Consider the following 19,916-nt stretch of genomic DNA (forward strand, 5'->3'; position numbering starts at 1 on the left):
TGTGATTTATTTATTTTGCAAAGCGTTCCTTTATTCACAAAATGGAGACAGAGACGGATGCAGTGGTATCAAGGAAAAGAGCATATCAAAATCTTTTCACTTTTATTAGAGGTTTTGACAATGAGAGCTTCATGAAATGTCACAAAGTTCTGTTTGCTATACAATAAACATCTACTTCTGAGTAGGAGACATATGTCATAGCAACCATTTTAATGTGTAAGATAATTCTGAATTCTTACTATAAAAGTAATTTGTTTAAAATATGAAACATCTTTGCAATAAAACTGACAGTGTTGCTTAAGTAAGATTACAGAAATGTCTCCTGGAAAAAGTGGGAATATTTCCTTTCGCCAGATAAACTCTGAACAGTTAAGGTGCCATAAATTAAAGCTAGAGAGGAACATCATGTTACTAGAGAAGAACAGCTTGCAACGTGGACTTCCTGCACATCAAACTGACAACCACTTAATGACAGTGACTTACAATACATAAGAAAAATGGAATATGTTTTTCAGAAGGGCATGGCATCACAAGATCATTCTTATAAACCTTTTATTGAAGTCCTGAATAGCTTCAGAGAACACCATCACAGGATAGGTAGAGGCAGTTTATAGGACATTAAAGGATGCGTTGATATTATGATACCCTCTGTAAACATAAACACACATGTAAACCTGTGATTCTCTTAATCAAATCAAACATTTGTTTACTATCACACTCAGCTACTAGCAGCTTTTGGATGCAGAAGTTGAACTTGTGCTAATCTGGACAAGCCAAGGTGGAGACTCTGATTTGAAGATTTAACAGACACCCCTGCCAGGGGCTGCTGCTGCTTCCAGGTCTCACTGGGGGGACCCTGTTAGGTGTTTTGCTTTCAGTTGAAGGACTGCATCTCTGTAATGGTTTCCTAGTGGCCTTGGAAGAAGGAGAAACCATTTTTGGTGAAGGCTGAGATTCTGATTTCCTGGCAGTTGGAGCAGAGACTTCTGCAGTCACTTCCAAAGTACTATGTTTGGATTTAGGTTTCTTCTTCTTTTCAACTGGGGATTTGACCTTCACTTTTTAATTTCTTTCACTCTCATGGTGGGGTCTTCATCATTACCTTCACACTCCCTTAAATCAGTCTTCCTCAGACTCTCCACCAGTTGCAAAGTCTGGTTGAGAGTCGTTAGCACTGCCGCCATCACTGCCTTCCAAAGGACTCTTCCTCTGTCATCCCACGGATTTTGGTGGCTGCTCTTCTTTTCCCTTGAACAACAGGAAAATCATCTTCCTCAGTAATCTTACCCAAATCTAAATAACCAGCGGCTACACTGCAATTGGAGATATGGGGCTATATCTTACCCATTGTTTCGGTTGCCCTTCTGCCATGTTTTTCAATGCTTTTGTCTCCAGCTTCTTCCACATCGGTAGTGCCTGTTGGAGGTGCCTTCACTGAGAAAGCCAGTGCACCTTCTAAAGTCTCGCTGGTAGAGCTGATCCTCTAAAGCCATCTGTTTTTGTTTAGGGTTTTATTTTCTTCTAGTGGGATACTGTCTTTCTGGATATTCTTCAGTGTAGGTTTCCTTGTTTCTAGTTTTAACTCTTTTGGTGGTTTCCTGGGTTTCTTATTTAAAGGTGTGGTTGTAGAACAAAGTCATATGACTGGCAGAGTCCTCAAACTCTGAGTAATTGACTGGTTTCCTTTGCCTCATAGGCTGCACCATGGCCTTCTTACAAGGCTGAAAATTTGTAGCTTGCAAGTTTCTTATTGGCAGCAGCGGCCTCACCAATACTAATTTCCTGTCTTTTGGATACTACCTGTTCTGACAGGTGCAAGGTGACATCTCATTGTAGTTTTGGCTTGCTTTTTTCCTGATGATTGCTGTTGAGCAACTTTCCATGTGTCTGTTCTGTCATCCGTGGAAAAATGTCTGTTCGTGTCTTCTGCCCATTTTTTCATCAGATTATTTGTCTTTTTGGTATTCTGTTGTATGACTTCTTTATATCTTTTGGATATTAATGGATATTATTAACCCCTTTATTAGATAGGTCATTTGCAAATATCTTCTTCCATTCAGTTGATTGCCTTTTCATTTTGCTGGTGGTTTCCTTTGCAATGCAAAAGCCTCGTAGTTTGTTGTACCAGTGGTTTATTTTTTTAATTTTCCTTGCCTGAGGAGATACAACCAGAAACCTGTTGCTAATGTTGATGTCCAAGAGACTACTTGTCTGGGTTTTCTTCTAGGAGTTTTATGGTTCCTGGTTTCACATGTAGGTCTTTAATCCATTTTGAGTTTATTTTTATGTACAGTGTGAGAAAGAGGTCCAGTTTCATTCTTTTGCATGTAGCGTTTTCCCAACACCATTTATTGAAGAAATTATTTTTCGCCTTTTGTATATTTTTGCCTCCTTTGTTGTAGATTGATTGACCACATAAGCATGGGTTTATTTCTGGGCTCTCAGTTCTATTCCATTGACCTATGTGTATGTTTTTGTGCCAGTACCATACTGTTTTGATACCTGTATCTTTGTGGTATAGTTTGAAATCTGGGATTGTGCTACCTTCTGCTTTGTTCCTCCTTAAGATTGCTTTGGCTATTTGGGATATTTTGTGGTTCCACACAGATTTTTAGGGCTGTTCATTCCAGTTCTGTGAAAAATACTATTGGTATTTTTATTGGGATTGCATTGAATCTATAGATTGCTTTGGGTAATATGGATATTTTTTTAACAGTATTAATTCTTCCAGTCCATGAGCTTGGTGTATCTTGCCATTTATTTGTGTTGTCTTTGATTTCATCATCACTGTTTTAACAGTTTAATGGGTCTTCAACCTCTTTGATTAAATTTATCTTAGGTATTTTATCCTTTATTATGCAATTGTAAATTCTGTCATTTTCTTAATTTCCTTTTCTGCTATTTTGTTACTAAGTGTCTAGAAATGCAACATATTTCTGTATCCCACAACTTACTGAATTTATTTATTCTAATATTTTTTTTGGTGGAGTCTAGGATTTTTTCTATATGGTGTCATGTCATTTGCAGATTGTGACTGTCTTAGTTCTTCCTCACCAATTTGAAAGTTTATTTTTATTTTTTAAAATCTTATATAGCAAGGACTTATAGTAATATGTTGAATAACAGTTATGAGAGTGGACATCCTTGTCTTGTTCCTGATCTTAGAGGAAAAGCTTTCAGTTTTTCACCAAAATAGGGTGTTAGCTGTGGGTTTGCCATATATGACCTTTATTGTGTTCAAGTATCTTTCTTCTGTACCCACTTTGTTGAGTGTGTTTATCATGAATGGATGTTGAATTTTGTCAAATGCTTTTTCTTTATCTATTGAAATGATCAAATGATTTTTGTGCTTCATTTTATTAATGTGTATCATATTGGTTGATTTGCATATATTGAGCCATCCTTGCATTCCCAGAATAAATCCATTGATTGTGGTGAATGATCCTTTTAATGTATATTTTAGTTTGGTTTGCTCATATTTTGTTTGCATCTGTGTTTATCAGAGATATCAGCCTATACTTGTGGCATTGTTGTCTGATTTTGGTATTAGGGTAATGCTGGCCTCATAAAATGAGTTTGGAAGCATTCCTTCATGTATTTTTTTATAGTTCGAAGATATGTATCTCTTTTTTAAATGTTTGGTAGACTTTACCTGTGAATCAGCGTGGTCCTGAAATTTTGTTCAGGGAATTTTGTTTGGGAATTTACCAATTCAATTTCATTTTTAGTAATTGGCCTGTTTTGGTTTTCTATTTCTAAGAATTTATCCATTTCTTCCCCTAGTTTGTCTAATTTGTTGGTATATAATTTTTTGTAATCTCTTTTTTTTGTATTTTTGTCACTTATAACTTGTAAACTTCTTTCATTTCTGATTTTGAGTCTTTTTTTTTAATTTCTTTTTTAATTTACATCCAAGTTAGTTAGCAAATAGTGCTATAATGATGTCAGTAGTAATTTCCAGTGATTCATCCCTTATGTATAACACTCAGTGCTCATCCCAACAAGCATCCTCCCCAATGTCCGTTACTCATTTAGCCCATTCTCCCACCCCTCCAGCAACCCTCAGTTCATGCTCTGTATTTAAGAGTCTCTTATGTTTTGTCCCCGCCTTGTTTTTATATTTTTGCTTCCCTTCCCTTATGTTCATGTTTTATATCTTAAATTCCTCATATGAGTGAAGTCATATGATATTTGTCTTTCTCTGACTAATTTTGCTTAGGATGATACCCTCTAGTTTCATCCATGTAGTTGCAAATGGCAAGATTTCATTCTTTTTGATTGCTGAGTAGTATTTGTAATGTGGGTATATACACACACCACACCTTCTTTATCCATTCATTCATCGATGGACATTTGGGTTCTTTCCATATTTTGGCTATTGTTGATAGTGCTGCTATATTCATTGGGGTGCAGTGCCCTTCAAAACAGCACACCCGTATCCTTTGGATAAATACCTAGTAGTCAATTTCTGGGTCATAAGGTAGTTCTATTTTAAATTTTATGAGGAACCTCCATACTGTTTTCTAGAGTGGCTGCACCAGTTTGCATTCCCACCAGCAGTGCAAAAGACTTCCTCTTTCTCCTCATCCTCACCAATGTCTCTTATTGCCTGAGTTATTTTAGCCATTCTGACTGGTGTGTTGAGACTTCTTTTTTTTCTTGATGAGTCTGGCCAAAGGTTTATCAGTTTTGTCTGTCTTTTCAAAAACCAGCTCTTAGTCTCATCAGTCTTTTCTATTGTTTTTTTTTTTTTTTGTTCTCTATTTCATTTATTTCTTCTCTGATCTTTATTATTTTCTTCCTTCTGCTAAGTTTTGGCTTTGTTCTTTTTCTAGTTCCCTTAGGTGTAAAGTTAAATTGTTGGGAGATTTTTCTTGTTTCTTGAGGTAGACCTATATTGCTCTAAACTTCCCTCTCAGAACTTTTTCTGTGTCCTGAAGATTTTGAATTACCATGTTTCCATTTTCATTTGTCTCCAGGTATTTTTTCTCTTTGATTTTTTTGGTTGACACATTGTTTAGTAATATGTTACTTAGCTGCCACATGTTTGTGTTTCTTCCACTTGTCTTGTAATTGATTGATTTTGTATGGTTGGATATAATTTGATATATCCTTGATATAATTTCACTTGATATTTCACTTGATATAATTTCAGTCTTACTAAATTTATGAAGACTTTTCTGTTGCCTATAATGTGCTCTGTCCTGGAAAATGTTCCATGTGCACTTGAATATGTATTTTGCAGTTTTGCATGGAATGTTCTATATATGTCTGTTAAGTCCGTCTGGTCTCATCTATCATTCAAAGCCACTGTTTACTTACTGATTTTCTGTCTCAGTGAGCAAGGTGTCCATTGATATAGGTGGGGTGTTAAAGTCCCCTACTGTTATTGTAATGCAGTCAACTTTTTCCAGTCTGTTAGTATTTGCTTTATATACTTAGGTGTTCCTGTTAGGTACATAAATACTTAAAATTGTTATATTCTCTTATGAGAGTGATCCTTTTATCCTTATGTAATGGTCTTTTTGTCTCTTGTTACTTTGTTTTAAAGTCTATTTTATCTGAGGTGCCTTGTAGGCTTGGTGGAGCGCCTGGGTGGCTCAGTCACTTAAGCATCCAACCCTTGGTTTCAGCTCAGGTCATGATCTCACTGTTGTGAGATCCATCCCTGCACTGGGCTCCATACTGAGTGTGGAGCTTGTTTGGGAATTTCTCTCTCTCCCTCTGTCTCTATGAGTATGTGCTACCCCAGCTTTTTTACTTTGATTTGCAAGATATGTATTTTTTCATCCCTTCACCCTCAGTCTGTATGTGTCTTTAGGTCTGAAGTGAGTCTCTTGTAGGCAGCATATGGATAGGGCTTGTGTTTTTATCCATTCATTCACTCCATGTCTTTTGGAGCATTTAGTCTGTTTACATTTAATTATTGATAGGTATGTACTCATTGCCATTTTGTTAATTGTCTTCTAGTTGTTTTTGTAGTTCTATTTTTTTCTTCTTCTCTTGCTCCTTTCCCATGTGGTTTGATGGCTTGCTTTAGTGTCATGCTTGGATTCCAGTCTATTTTTTGTATGTTTATTACAGGTTTTTGGTTTGTGGTTACCACTGTGTTCTTATGTAACATCCCATGTGTTCAAGAGCTGATGGTCAGTTCAGACACACAAAAGTGCTAAATTTTTACTCCCTCCTCCATGCTTTATGTATATGATGTCATATTTTACATGTTTTTGTATATCCCTTGACCAGTTTTGGTACACATAATCTAACCAGTTTTGTAAGTGAACAGCACACTGCTGGATGTGGCAGTTAGGTGCCTGCGGGGCAGATGGTTGATGGGTAACTTCCTCAGGAGAATGTAGGGGCAGAGCACATGGTGCTGGCAAGGTAGACGGAGAGTGTCAGACCTGGCTCCTGAAAGCCTCTGGCTGTCTAGGGCCTGGGAAGGCAACAAAAATAGCACCAGCAAACACTTCTGTTCCCAGAGAACAAATGACACCTACAGGTCCATGCCCCTCTGGCACATGTCCTAAAGCCAGTCCATAATCCAAACCACTGAATCTGTGCCATGTCTTGGGCTATCCTTTAGCGTGCTGGCCATTTAAGGGTAGAGACTCCATTTCCTATAGCTCCCTGGCTCTCCCCAAGTTAAGCCCCACTGGTTTTTAAAGCTCCCAGAATTACGCCCTGATTTTCAAAGCCAGATGTTATAGGAACCTGCCTTTACAGTGTGGATCCCCAGGGTGGGGGGTGCCCAATGCAGGGCCTGGGACCCCCACTCCTTTGTGGGGATGTCCCTGCTATTTGTGGGTAGTCATACCAGGGATGTGGTTACCGATTGTGTCTCTTGCCCCTCCTACCCTTTTAAATATTTTTATTGATGTATTCAGAGAGTGTTTATATGAGCAGGGGAGGGACAGAAAGAGGAGAGAGAGAATCCCAAGCAGGCTGCACAGTCGGTGTGGAGCCCAGTGCAGGGCTTGAACTCAGGAACTGTGAGATTGTGGCCTGAGCAGAAATCAAGAATCAGACACTTAACAGACTGAGCCTCCCAGACACCCTACCTCCTATTCTTTTCGATGTGGCCTTCTCTCTAGGTCTAGCTGTGCAAGAGCTGTTCTGCCAGTCTTCAGGTTGTGTTCACAGAGCGTGGCAGTGCACGTGCTTGTTGCCTTCGTGTGTCCCTGGGAGGCAGTGAGCTCAGGATCTCTTCTACGCTACCATCTTCAACTCCCTCCTGTAGTTTCCTAAATGCTTAGATGATTCTGATGTGCAGCTGAATTTTAAAGCCACTAGATTTAGGTTTTGTCCCTCAGGTAATTATGAACTCAGCTGGGGTTGCCATTAAAACAGGACTGGACATGTTCTTTTTCACCTCAGGATATTTTCTGAGTACATAATACATGCGAGACGCCATGCTGGGGACTTGGATCAAACCCATTCTGAAATGTAGCATTACTGTACGTGTATCCGAGTAGTGTGGTAAAAAATCAGAAATGGGAACATCAGGCTTTCAGGGATCAGATCTGGTGTGTAAGAATCCAAATTGTATTATTACGTTGAGAGAAGTCTTAGTGATCGTTTTTCATTCTTGCAAATTCCCACTGATGTTCTTAGTTTAAATTTAAATGTTTATTTTGAAGATGATGTATGCCCACGTAGTGACTGCAGCCAAAAAGAAATTTAAAAAGCACACTTTGTCGGGGCGCCTGTATGGTTGTCAGTGAAGCCTCCGAATCTTGATTTCGGCTCAGGCCATGATCTCGTGGTTTGTAAGTTTGAGCTCCACTTCTGGCTCTTTGCTGACAGCACAGAGCTTGCTTGAGATTCTGTCTCATTCTCTCTCTGCCCCTCCATTGCGCACACTCTCTCAAATAAATAAACTTTAAAAAAAAAAAAAAGCAGACTTTGTGGTGATAAGTAAATTTGGTACAAGTGGAGTATTCAAATTATATCTGAATCATTATGAGCTGGAACTAGTCTCAAAGTATAAGAACAGTTTATGCTTTTATTCAACATTTATTGAGCTTTGTAGGTGCTGGGCACGTGTTGGGAGCAAAACACAGGAATAGTGAGTTTTTGCCCTCATTTATACCCTAATGGTGGGATGTCAGATACAATGGGTTACATTGGGAAGTGATAGGAAGGAAAAGTGCTTTCAGATGGAGTAAATGGTAGAACTGGTATGATAAGATCTGCAGGCAGAACAAGCAGAGAAAGGGAACAGAGCAGTTATGGCTTCACAGCAGGCCCTGGGGAGCCTTTACCTCCAGGAGCATCTTGTAGGTTATTGCAGTCAACTTAGATCACTGGAGTGGGGGAAACGTGGGAGGCAATGCACCAGCATGAAGGCACCATAGGATTTTGCAGAGGGTGGGAGAGATGGGAGGTATAATCCAATTTATTCAAGTAGAATCTGAGAAATATTTTATTGGAGAGCGGAAGTGAGATGATAAGAGGGAGGCAGTAAATACCCAGTCAGGCATGACAGGTCAGTCAGTAGGAACAGGTAAGAGTTGATGAGGACTGGAAGTTTGAGGACCAAAGAGACATGAGAGGCACAATTCTAAAGATGTATGGTCTTCAGTTTGCAGCCTGCTTGCAGCAGAGCCTCATTCCTGGCCTAGGAAATAGTAATCCTTAGAAGACCCGGAAGTTACTGAAGTAGAACTTGACCTAAGTTCTCTATCTTCTTGAAGAGACTGCAAGGTTGTTTTTAAGTCCTGAAGTCCTTCAATCTCATCCTTCAGTTGCTGCTGCCTTTCTTCACATTGATCAATTTTATTCTCTATTGCTGTGATGAGAAGAAATGAAATGATTTCAGGTTGGTAGTTTTATAAACAATGGACTATTTCTAGCCCCTTTTACATGCAAGTGCGTAGTACATAGTACTGTGCCGATTATACCTTTTCTTTCTCTTCTAATTCAGGATAGAATTCTAGTATTTATCACATAAAGCTGGTCAGTACATCTTTAGAGCGTGAGTCCCTCTTGTATATCTTTGAGAACTCAAAAGCAGAGACTGTATAACCTTCATGCTACACTGTATCCGTTATGTTTAGAGATGATAATTGGAGAGAGCATGTAGTTAGAATATCAAGGTTAAGGGCAAAACTTTCATAAAATTGCATCCAATATTTAATGTTATATAAAAGCTTTTGGTTTTATTTAGAAACAGGCTTTTATTGTGAAAACTTACGAAGAGGATACGTTAGGCTCTATAAATAACAATATTATAAGGGAGAGTGTCATTTTTTTAAAACTTCAAACTTGAATATTAAAACGCACACATATATAATCTTTCTTTAGAATACCTGTAGTTAACTTTCTTGAACATTAGAAAGGCTAAATTAAGCAAGATGGGATGTCAAAATTAAGCCTTTTAATTCAGTTCTAATGTAATTCCAAATAATGACTCCTCTTCATGACCCACACCCCCCAAGGACTACAGTGTGATGTATATACCGTCAACTAACCCATGCAAGTAGTGATGTTGTTCTAGAAACGTAACTTTTATATGAAAGAAAAATAACACAGATGAAAGTCTCCTAGAAAATCAGGCTTAAAAAAATTTTTTTAAAGGCTGCTTTAAAAAAAAATACATGGATACTCACATTAGCAGTATGCATTCTCAAGAGACTTTTAAAGGATAGGCTGGTTTTTCTGATTACAAATGTAATACAGAATTTGAATGGAGTGTAGGGCACAGTGTACAAGTTTAGGGGGAGGCATTTACACCAAATTCTGTGTGTCTCCCACTCTGGCCAGGATGTGCAGAGAAGGGGTCAGATCAGACTTGTAAATCAGTGGAAATTTAGTCAGTTTTGAAAGCATCTTAATGGTGCAAAGACCTCTTCAGTAAATGGTTGATGTATTATTAACATACAATGTCATATCAGGTATACAGTATAATGATTCAACAAAACCGTTTTGTAAAACAGCAACCATTTTTCTTGCTCACCTTTTTTTTTTCCTCATAACTTGAGAATAAATGAATTACAACTCTTTTTCCCTAGTTATACTAGAATATTAATACTGAGAGAATTAAAATTTGTACACATTAAGTCCAGGGAGTCCGGCAACCCTGGGGTGTATCACAGCCTTGCTGCCTCACCAGTTCCTGAACAATTTACAAAGTTAGTTAGAAACAAAAAATGGAGTTTTTTCTGGCTACTAAGGTAACATGCATATGTGGAAAATGTACTGTGGCACTGCCCAGCCATTTACAGAGAATGACTGTTTCCACTTGGGTGGGCTTTTTCATTTAACAAGACAATGAAAAATTCTTCTAAAATAGGATTTTTATCTCCCGAATAGTAGTGTATTATTTTAATATATATAAATGTTTATAAACTATGCTGCTTGGTTGTAACTCATACCTGCTTGAAAATTTACAAATGTGTCTTCGAACAGTCTGCAGTCAAATAGTGAAGTCCCAATTTCTTCATAGTCTGTAGGGAGAAAAAAACTTTCGGTTTTAGTAATTTACGTAGGCAGAATAACCCCAAATAAGGAAAAGTACCCAGAGCAGCCAAGTGCACAGAACTGTGGCATCAGACCACAGTAGCAGCAGTATCACCAGGGGACGTGTTATAGATGCAAATTCTTGGCAGGGTGAGGCCCAGTTATGTGTTTTACAAGCCCTCCACGGATTCTGAGAGGCATGTTCAAGTGTGAGAAGTGCTTGGTCTAAAGTAAAGAAGAAATGAATGAAACAATGTCCTGAATGAGCTTTTGGAGATGTCTTCATAATTTCACATTTTGGTTTTGTCCTATAGAAAATAAGCCCTTTCAGATAAACATATACTTTACATTGTTGTCCACAGTCAAGCTTTTCCTTGTAAAATAACTATATATCATGAAGTTCATAGTATAGGTTCTAAGAAGGCAAAGTAGCTATATGCCTGGAACTTTGGCTTCCAAGAGCTTTTTACGAAAGATCGCATTTAACTAAAACATCAAAGCGTTATTTTTTTCTTCAATGAACTTTGAGTTAACATTATAAAAAGAGATGGAAGGAATAGAATTTGAGTCAAATCAAAACTGTAAAGTAATGCCGTTCTCAGATGTTGGCAGCAAGTCGTCAGGGGGCGGGTGTGTGGCTGCATGCGGTTCTGAACATTCCCATCCCATTGGGGGTCACTCTCAGCTATGTGCTTCTGGAAAGTATATCAACTTTCAGGGCATTAGGTGCTTTTTATTGCATTAATGAGTTTCTGCATTACTCACATCCTGTTGATTTATAAACAGGACCTCTAGAGGTCTGAAACAATGAGGAATGAGATAAGGCAAAGAAAAAGAAACCACATGGAAAGAAAATGTGCACTTTTTGTTTTGGTTTGTTTTACAAATAGGTTTGTGAGAAGCCTCTACATGTAGAAATGTTGCTATTTCAATACCTGACTCGGAAGCAGTCTCATCCATGAGTCTTTCCTGAATCAAATGAAGTTTGTCTAATATTTCTTCAAATAAACTGTCAAGAAGCCCCACTTTCTTACATTTCTTAAGAAAATCAATTTTCAGACTTGATCCAATTGCATCTAAGAAGAAGAATAAGAAAAACATTTGAGGGGCGCCTGGGTGGCTCAGTAGGTTAAGCGTCCGACTGCAGCTTAGGTCATGATCTCATGGGGTTCGTGGGTTCAAGCCCCGCGTCGGGGTCTGTGCTGACAGCTCATAGCCTGGAGCTTGTCTTCGGATTCTGTGTCTCCCTCTCCCTCTGACCCTTCCCTGCTCAACGCTGTCTCTCTCTCTCTCTCAAACAAACAAAACACTAAAAAAATATTAAAAAAAAAAAAATTTGAGAAGGAAATGGTCTTAGGGCTCCTATCGTAAATCCCTATATGGTCACTTCTTCAGACCTTGCCTAGTGATGGATGAGCACAATAGGTAAGATAATAAATACAGCACCTTTATCTTTTCTTTTAATTGCGATTTCATCATGCCTCATTTTTTTCCCTAGCTGAAACAATGAATGTTACAACTAATTACATGAATCAAGAGAATTTTCTAAAATTTAGTTTTAAATCTTTGAGATAATAGCCTCCCATCATTTTTTTCTGTCACTTTGTGTCATTATGCAATGTCTGTTTCCTTGACAGAAAGCTACAATTACTGGCTTCAGCTTCCTGGGGGAGGGAAGGGTACAGTGCAAGGGGTAGCATGTCACTGGACTCTGAGCTCAGGTAACCCTGGCTTCTACATCAGGAAGTATATCCTTTCTTAGTACCAAAGAACAATGGCCCATCCCTACCTAAATTACTTTGATCTGCTGGGCTTATGATAGGAACCTTTTATCATAACTGTCCTATTCTTAACAATTACTGTATGTCCGGAAGAATAAAGTGGGATACAAATTCTGAAATAAATGAGTCATCATTTCTTTAAGTGTTAAGTCATATATATTAAAAAATTTATAGCAAACCTGTGTGTCTGCCATCCTCTTCCTTCATTTCTCTTATTAATCTGTTGAGTGTCATTGTTTCAGATGGCTAGAGGAAGAGAAAAATCAAGATTACACTGACTTACTGTTGGCATTTATATTGTGTAAAATGAAAACCAACCTTTTGTTGCATATGATTCATTGATATGCCCATGGTGAAACTCATGCCATCATGAGTTTACATGTAAACATCAAATGTATTTTTGTATAACAAAACATCAAGAGTTGTGACTAGCTCCTCTTGTATAAACAGCAAGAGGTGAAGGTTGCTGGCTCATATGAGCTATATGTAAAAGGCTTTCAAATTCCCAAAACACTTCACACACTTTATACATAATAGTAGTGCAGAAAATTATGAGTTATAAATTAGGTTAAGTGTGGATGATGCACCTGAGCAATACCTGGCAAGGTAAGGGTGCTTTGCCGCACCTCTGCCCATGTTAAGACCAACAGTGCTCAGGTCCTCTCACTGATAAGTCCCAGGGCATGTGTTACAGGAGCCGTGGGCCCTGTCACACCTCCTGCAGGTCGTGGGCTCAGGTACCCAGGACACAGCCAACTTTTCTTTCACATTCATTTATTATGTTTCTGGTACCATATCACCTGATATTTAGAACTGTTAAAGACTTTGTGTAAAGAAACTGAAAGCTGTAATAACATGAAGTTAAATTACCTGTACTGGAACGCCTGTTGAGAGGCGTTTCTTTCTTCCTCTTTTTCTTTTCAGTCCTGAAAAATCAGTTGAAAATACGAATTATGAAGAAACCAGAATCCATAAAGGAAAAGACTGATGCTTGACTACATCAAATGAAAGATATGGGGGACTTAGACTAAATATTTGCAACACATATGATAAAGCACCGATTTTAAAAATCTAAACATCTTACAAATCAATACAAAACTGAACAAATGGGCAAAGGGGGACCCTCTAGGAAGACTTCATTAAAGAGAAAGACAGACTGGGTCACAGGAAAACAAATATAATTGATAAAAAGGGGAATACATTCACTTTTACTCCTAAGACATGCAAAATAGTATTTCTCCTACCAGACTGACAAAGATGAAGGTGTTTAATATATAATTGCAAGGATTGGGGTAATTGTGTACTGCTGGTACAGCCTCTTTCGAAGATAATTAGCCCATCATTACTACAGCTTCATTGTTTATACTCTTTGACCCAGCAATCTACACAAAGTTTTCCAAATGGTACAGTTCATAAAGGCACAAAGATGGATGGAAAAAAATGTTAACTACATTATTTAATGTGATAGAAAATAGTGGAAATAAATAAGGGCACGTGGATTTTGGCTCAGGCCATGATACCAGGGTTGTGGGATTGAGCCCGGCATTGGGCTGTGTACTGAGCATGGATCCTGCTTAAGATTCTCTCTCTCTGCCCCTCTCCCTTGCCCACATGTGTGCTCTCACTAGCTCTCTCAAAATAAAAAGAATATGGAAAGAACCTGTGTCCATTATATAGAAACTAGTTTAGCTGTAATTCAGCTATACAACTGAATGATACACACAATGGAATATTCAGCCTTTTAAAGCTGAGGTAGATGTATTTGTACAGACATGGAAGGATCTCTAAAATGCACTGAGTGAAAACTATAGTTACTACTGTATTTTGTATATACAGGAGATTTTTAGAAGAATACAAATGAAACTGACAGTTTCCTCTGGGGAAAGGATTCATAACAGTGTTCTCATCTGCTTTTTAAAACTAAACCATTAATTTTTTTTATATTTTTTAAATAAAACTAATACATTATTGTTACCTTTCCCTATCAATAAACACTGATCCGGGATGCCTGGGTAGCTCAATTGGTTAATGTCCCACTTCACCGCAGGTCATGATCTCACAATTTGTGGGTTCGAGTCCCGCGCCTGCTTGGGATTCTCTCTCTGCCCCTCCCCCACTTGTACTCTCTTTCAAAATAAAAAATTTGTTAAAAAAATGAACACTGGTCAACAGGTCTATTTTTAATAGTAATTTCTTTAAAAAGTAATTATTCTGAGAGCAAGCGTGTGTGCATAAGCAGGGGAGGGACAGGAACGGAGGGAGGGAGGGAATCCCACGCATGTTCCAACCTGTCAGCCCAGAGCCCAACGTGGAGCTCAGTCTCACTAACTGTAAGATCATGACCTGAACCAAAATCACTGAATCACTTAACCAGCAGAGCACCCCCCAGGCACGCCTGAAAGTAATTTCTGATAAAAAGGTAATGACTGAAAAATGAAGGTAACAGTATTGTTTAGAGAGTGTTGTTTACCACCCAAAAAATGCAGTTGCTATGGCATGGAACAAAGCCTTTCCACAGTGAGCATTCCAGATTTAGTGCTGGTAAGACAGAGCTGGTCAGTGCACAGAGGCCATTCATAAAGGAATATACATCCCGTAACTCCGGGTAGCCAGGGCCCACTTTCCCTTGATTAGAACTGAAATGCTAATCATGAATCTTGGGGAAAATTCAGGGGACATGCAACAATTTATCAATGTTATCTCCTGAAAATTCTGGTATTCATTTAAAAGAGAAGCAGTCACAAAAGTCAAGCTTATTACCATATCCTCGGTTGGTCTTCGGCCTGTAGTGAGCAGAGGAGATGCCAGAAAGAGACTTTCCTGGGAGCAGGTGTAGTTTGCATAGAAGAAAAGTTAGTCCATTACATTGCATACTGCACAAAGAAACTGGCAATTTTATAAGTATATGAAAATATAACTCAAAAATTTGTATTTAATTCAGTGAGACTAGTAAATCACACTATTCTATGTTTTGCCTAAATGTATACCTTTCTTTAAACACACAGTACTAAATTTTAGAGACTTACCATCATGATTGTCTTTTAGTGCAGCATGATGTTGGCAAAACACTCTGAAAACAGGCAATTTCAAAGAATTGTTACTTTTACTTACAGTTTTAAAATATGCCAATTTTCCTATGATTTAAAAAGGAACTAGCCTATTTTTCATGATGACTTTACCCTAAATATTTGTTAAATACTGTCCAAACCTGTGTAAGTTACCGACCCTGGTCAAGTGCAGACATAGCTTCTGGCAGATGTCTCTTGTGTTCTCAGCCCTCAAGTTGGTATGCTCTCTGAAGGAGCGTGGGTGAAATATTTTGAACAACAGTAAGTAGTTCATACGCAGTAGTCAGTGGGATTTTACTGTATAAAGATATCTAAAGATCCAACATCTAAGACAAATTTTCATCTGATTACACAAAGTTCTACTGATTTTCAACAATAAACAGCACAAAACTGCACACACTAATTTTGGGAAAAGTAGTTTTCTAACTCAACAGATCTTTCTCCCAGACCTTAGAGCCAAACTGCATGAATATAGAATGGATCAATGCCCTGGAAGAGAAGGAAGCAGCATAGCAGGCTATGAAGAAGAAATAGAATGAGTTTTGAGGAGCTGCTCAGGCTCCATTTTTCCCCCAGGCTTGCTTCCTCCGCAGCTTCCTTTCCTTATAGTGCTGACCTTCAGGAGGCAGCGTCCCTGTTGCCTATGGGAACACACCAATTCTTCTTGTCTTACACTAGTTTCCACCTCTTCCATGCAATCTTCCTAGAAACCCACCACCTGCCCAAGCAAAGTTAATCTCCTCACCCTTCAGATTCCAGTATCTGAGCACTTTCATTTGGCAGGCACTTAAATTTCTTATTATGAAAAATTTCAAACATATTCAAAAGTGGAAGAGAAATGATGAACTTCATGGTCCCCCACTCATCACCTAGTTTCAACAGTTATCAGCTCAAAGCCAAGCCAGTTTCATGCAAATCCCTTCCTGCTCCCATCATGCCAAGATGTCTTGTGTATGACAGGCACTCTAATACGTAATGTTTAAATTCAATTAAGAAATTCATTGAAATTCACCTGGTACTTGATAATGACAAAAATGATTATTTTAGTGAATCTCTATTAATTGGTTCTACAAATACAAGATAAATATTTTTGTAAACTTTAAGATATAGCAGGAACTTGGGGTGCCTGGGGTGGTTCAGTCGGTTGAGCCTCCAACTCTTGATTTTGGCTGAGGTCATGATCTCACAGTTCTGTGATTAATAATCATAAAAAAGGGGTGGGGGCGCCTGGGTGGCTCAGTCGGTTAAGTGTCCAACTTTGGCTCAGGTCGTGATCTTACAGCTTGTTGAGTTCGAGCCTGCACTGGGCTCTGTGCTGACAGCTCAGAGCCTGGAGCCGGCTTCAGTTTCTGTATCTCCCTCTCTCTCTACCCCTCCTCCACGCGTGCTCTGGCTCTCAAAAATAAACCTTAAAAAACAAAATTTAAAAATAAAGGGGGAGGCGGCTGGGTGGCTTAGTTAGTTAAGCATCTGACTTTGCCTCAGGTCATAATCTCACGGTTTGTAAGTTCAAGCCCCGCGTCAGCTCAGAGCCTGGAGTCTGCTTTGGATTCTGTGTCTCCCCCTCTGCCCCTGCCCCACTCATGCTCTGTTTCTCTCTCTCTCTCAAAAATGAATAAATATTTTTTAAAAATGCAGCAGGAACTTGACTCCTTTTTGTTCAGTCTTGTAGCTCTGCTCAGAACAGTCTGTCTAGTAGTTGTTTGAGGTCATTATGGAAGTCATAATTAAATGAACTGCAGCCCATAAGTTTTTGCAAATCAAATATAAAAAGAACGGTACAAAAACATTTACACATTCAAGTCTCAAGCAATAAAATACCTATGGAACTTGCTCAAGATCAGATTTAAAATCATCAAATTTCTGGGGTGCCTGGGTGGCTCAGTCGGTTAAGCATCTGACTTCAGCTCAGGTCATAANCAAATTTCTTTTTTTAAGTTTATTTATTTTGAGAGAGAGAGAGCATGAGTAGGGGACAGGCAGAGAGAGGGGGAGAGAGAATCTCAAGCAGGCTCTGTGCTGTCAGCACCAAGCCCAATTCGGGGCTCAGTCTCACTAACTGAGATCATGACCTCAGACAAAATCAAGAGTTGGAAGCTTAACTGATTGAGCTATACCCAGGCACACTTTTAACAAATTTCTTTTAATGGCAGGGTTGCCCTTATTATTTTAGAATATATGGCCCCTAAGCCTTAAGAGGATACTGTGGTGAGCAGCAAGAACTCCGCAGCCCTAAAGGCCAGCTCTGCTACTCACCAGCTGTGTGACCTGGGCAAATTACTAAGTTTCACAGGGACTCTGTCTTCATTTGTAAACCTGGGATAATAATATCTACCTCACTGGGCTATTATGAGGATTAAAAGAGTTAACATTTGTAAAGTACCTGTAAGTATTTATGGCACAAAGTAAGTGATTATTAGATAAAATAATACAAAACAATACCTAAAACACTTTGACAAAACCGGAGATATGTGCTCAAAGGGGAAAAAATTCCAGCCTCCAAATGCAATTTTAAAATATAATTTAGGAGCTCACGAAAATCATATTAAAAACCTAATGCTCTCATTCAGAATATTATGAATAAAAAAATATATGCCACTGATATTTAAAATACACAATCAGAATATGCACAGGCTCGAAGAAGTGAGAAGTGTTTGGCTCTTCAACCTCAGACCATCATTTTCTTCTTTATTCCATTTCATAACTTTAAACAAAGGTCAGAACTTCTAGATTTTTTTTTAACTTTATATGTCAAATTTTAGACTGCATCTACATACCAAAAAAAAAAAAAAAATAGAGGTAATCAATTGAATCAGTTCAGTTAACAAGTGGCTTACTGTTTCCGTCTGACTAAATTGTCTTAATTATTTAGCTGACCTGCCATCTTTCATCAGAAGGAAGATCAAGTTTCTTCCTGGATAAAATAAATACAATTCTACTGGACTTGAAATATGCCGTACTGGGTCCAAATTACCATTAAAGAATCACTGAGTCACAAGATGGATAAACCATGGACTTGTGGTCAACAAGTAAGGCTCCTGTTTGGAAAAGAGAGCAATAGTGAACTGGTTCCGGGTCCTGTGGGCGCCCATTAGGTCACTCATGCCACTGTGCCAACCAGCGCTTTCTACCAGGAAGGAAAGGATATAGGAAGAATAAAGCCAAAACCAACCCTGCTCATTTTCTTTCTATGATATTTAGGGAAGGTGTCGTGAAGTCAGGTTCCCAACTGAGCATCCCCCAAACCACGTTCTTATTTGGAAATCATCTGCATGAAATTAAAAATCTCTTTGTCTTAATCCAACCACTCCTTATTCCATTCCCCCAAATGTAGTTGTTAAAGTGTTTGATTAAATACTTGTAAATTCCTTGAGATCTATCAGTTTGTAGAACCGCGTGGGCATTCTTGGCACAGAAAAAGTGGTAACTCTTGAGACAGGCTTTTATATCACATCCCACGGTGGCTCCTCTTTTATTACAGAATGCACATGTCTGTAAAAGAATAGATTTTACTGAGTAAACACTTGTTTTTCATAGTCTTTTTGAAAATTTAAAGACATCATTAAATGTTATTTTTAAGTCAGCAACCCTAATGTCCTCAGCCACAAATGTTAAGTATTTACATCCGGCTGCTTATTTTGAAATTTCCGTAAAACCTCTGCTAGGTAAAGTGATTGGTTGGTACTGGCCTGTAATAATTTGATTAAGAGCAGAAAACCCTTTTAATTTCCAAAAAAATTTTTTTTAAGTTTATTCATTTATTTTTTGAGAGACAGAGTGAGTGGGGGAGGGGCAGAGAGAGAGGACACAGAGAATCCCATGCAGGCTCCTCACCACCAGTGCAGAGCCTGATATGGGGCTCCGACTCAGAAACTGTGAGATCATGACCTGAGCCAAAATTAAGAGTTGGATGTTTAACTGACTGGGCCACCTAGCTGCCCCCCAAATCCCTCTTTTTAAAAGAGTTCTAAAAAGAAATTTGTCACGTTCTGGGAGAGGGGTCCTGTTAGGGACATTGGGGCCTATGGCGAGGGTGGCTCCTGGCAGTGCCCTCAAGGACTGTGTGGGCCACCAGGCTTCCCTCTCTTAGACCCAGGTCCTTCCCTGGGGGGAACACTGCCTGTCTTAAAGAGTTTCCACTGAGGGGGCGCCTGGGTGGCTTAGTTGGTTAAGCGTCTGACTTTCGCTTAGGTCATGATCTCGCGGTTTGTGGGTTCGAGCCCCGCGTCGGGCTCTGTGCTGACTGCCAGCTCAGAGCCTGGAGCCTGTTTCAGTCTGTGACTCCCTCTCTCTCTGACCCTCCCCTGCTCACGCTGTCTCTCTCTCTCTCCTAGAAATAAATAAAACATTAAAAAAAAAAAAGGAGTTTCCACTGAGGACAGTATGTGATAAAGTAAGTGAAACATCTTTGGAGTCTATGTAGTAGGATCAAAAATTTTAAATTAAAAAACAAAACAAAGCCCTGAGTAATAAATTTTTGTTAAGTTCAAATTATTTGATCTCTTGCTTTTATATATTAGCCAATTGATCTGGAATTTTATATATGAAGGTGACGCAGAGATGGCTAGGAGGACAGTCTGTGGGCACAGAAATCTAACTGGTTTAG

At 38.8% G+C, this 19,916-nt stretch overlaps 1 protein-coding gene and 1 pseudogene across 1 annotated transcript in view; both read right to left on the reverse strand.

Moving 5' to 3' along the window:
* Positions 1-683: 683 nt before the first annotated feature.
* LOC144222158 (RAD51-associated protein 1 pseudogene) lies at positions 684-1,706 on the reverse strand (annotated as a pseudogene).
* A 6,273-nt stretch (positions 1,707-7,979) lies between these two features.
* The window catches only part of PHF11 (PHD finger protein 11), a 29,059-nt gene continuing 17,122 nt past the window's right edge, over positions 7,980-19,916 (reverse strand). The window contains exons 4-11 of the mRNA XM_077752612.1: positions 18,669-18,802; positions 15,269-15,312; positions 15,003-15,062; positions 13,113-13,168; positions 12,422-12,488; positions 11,397-11,537; positions 10,377-10,448; positions 7,980-8,791 (exon numbers count right to left, since the gene is read on the reverse strand). Of these exons, the coding sequence (XP_077608738.1) occupies positions 8,610-8,791; positions 10,377-10,448; positions 11,397-11,537; positions 12,422-12,488; positions 13,113-13,168; positions 15,003-15,062; positions 15,269-15,312; positions 18,669-18,802 (756 nt within the window). The 3' untranslated portion in view covers positions 7,980-8,609. The remainder of the gene's footprint in view (positions 8,792-10,376; positions 10,449-11,396; positions 11,538-12,421; positions 12,489-13,112; positions 13,169-15,002; positions 15,063-15,268; positions 15,313-18,668; positions 18,803-19,916) is intronic.

Source organism: Crocuta crocuta, unplaced genomic scaffold (assembly GCF_008692635.1).
Source record: "Crocuta crocuta isolate KB4526 unplaced genomic scaffold, BGI_CrCroc_1.0 scaffold190, whole genome shotgun sequence".
Lineage (NCBI taxonomy): Eukaryota > Metazoa > Chordata > Mammalia > Carnivora > Hyaenidae > Crocuta > Crocuta crocuta.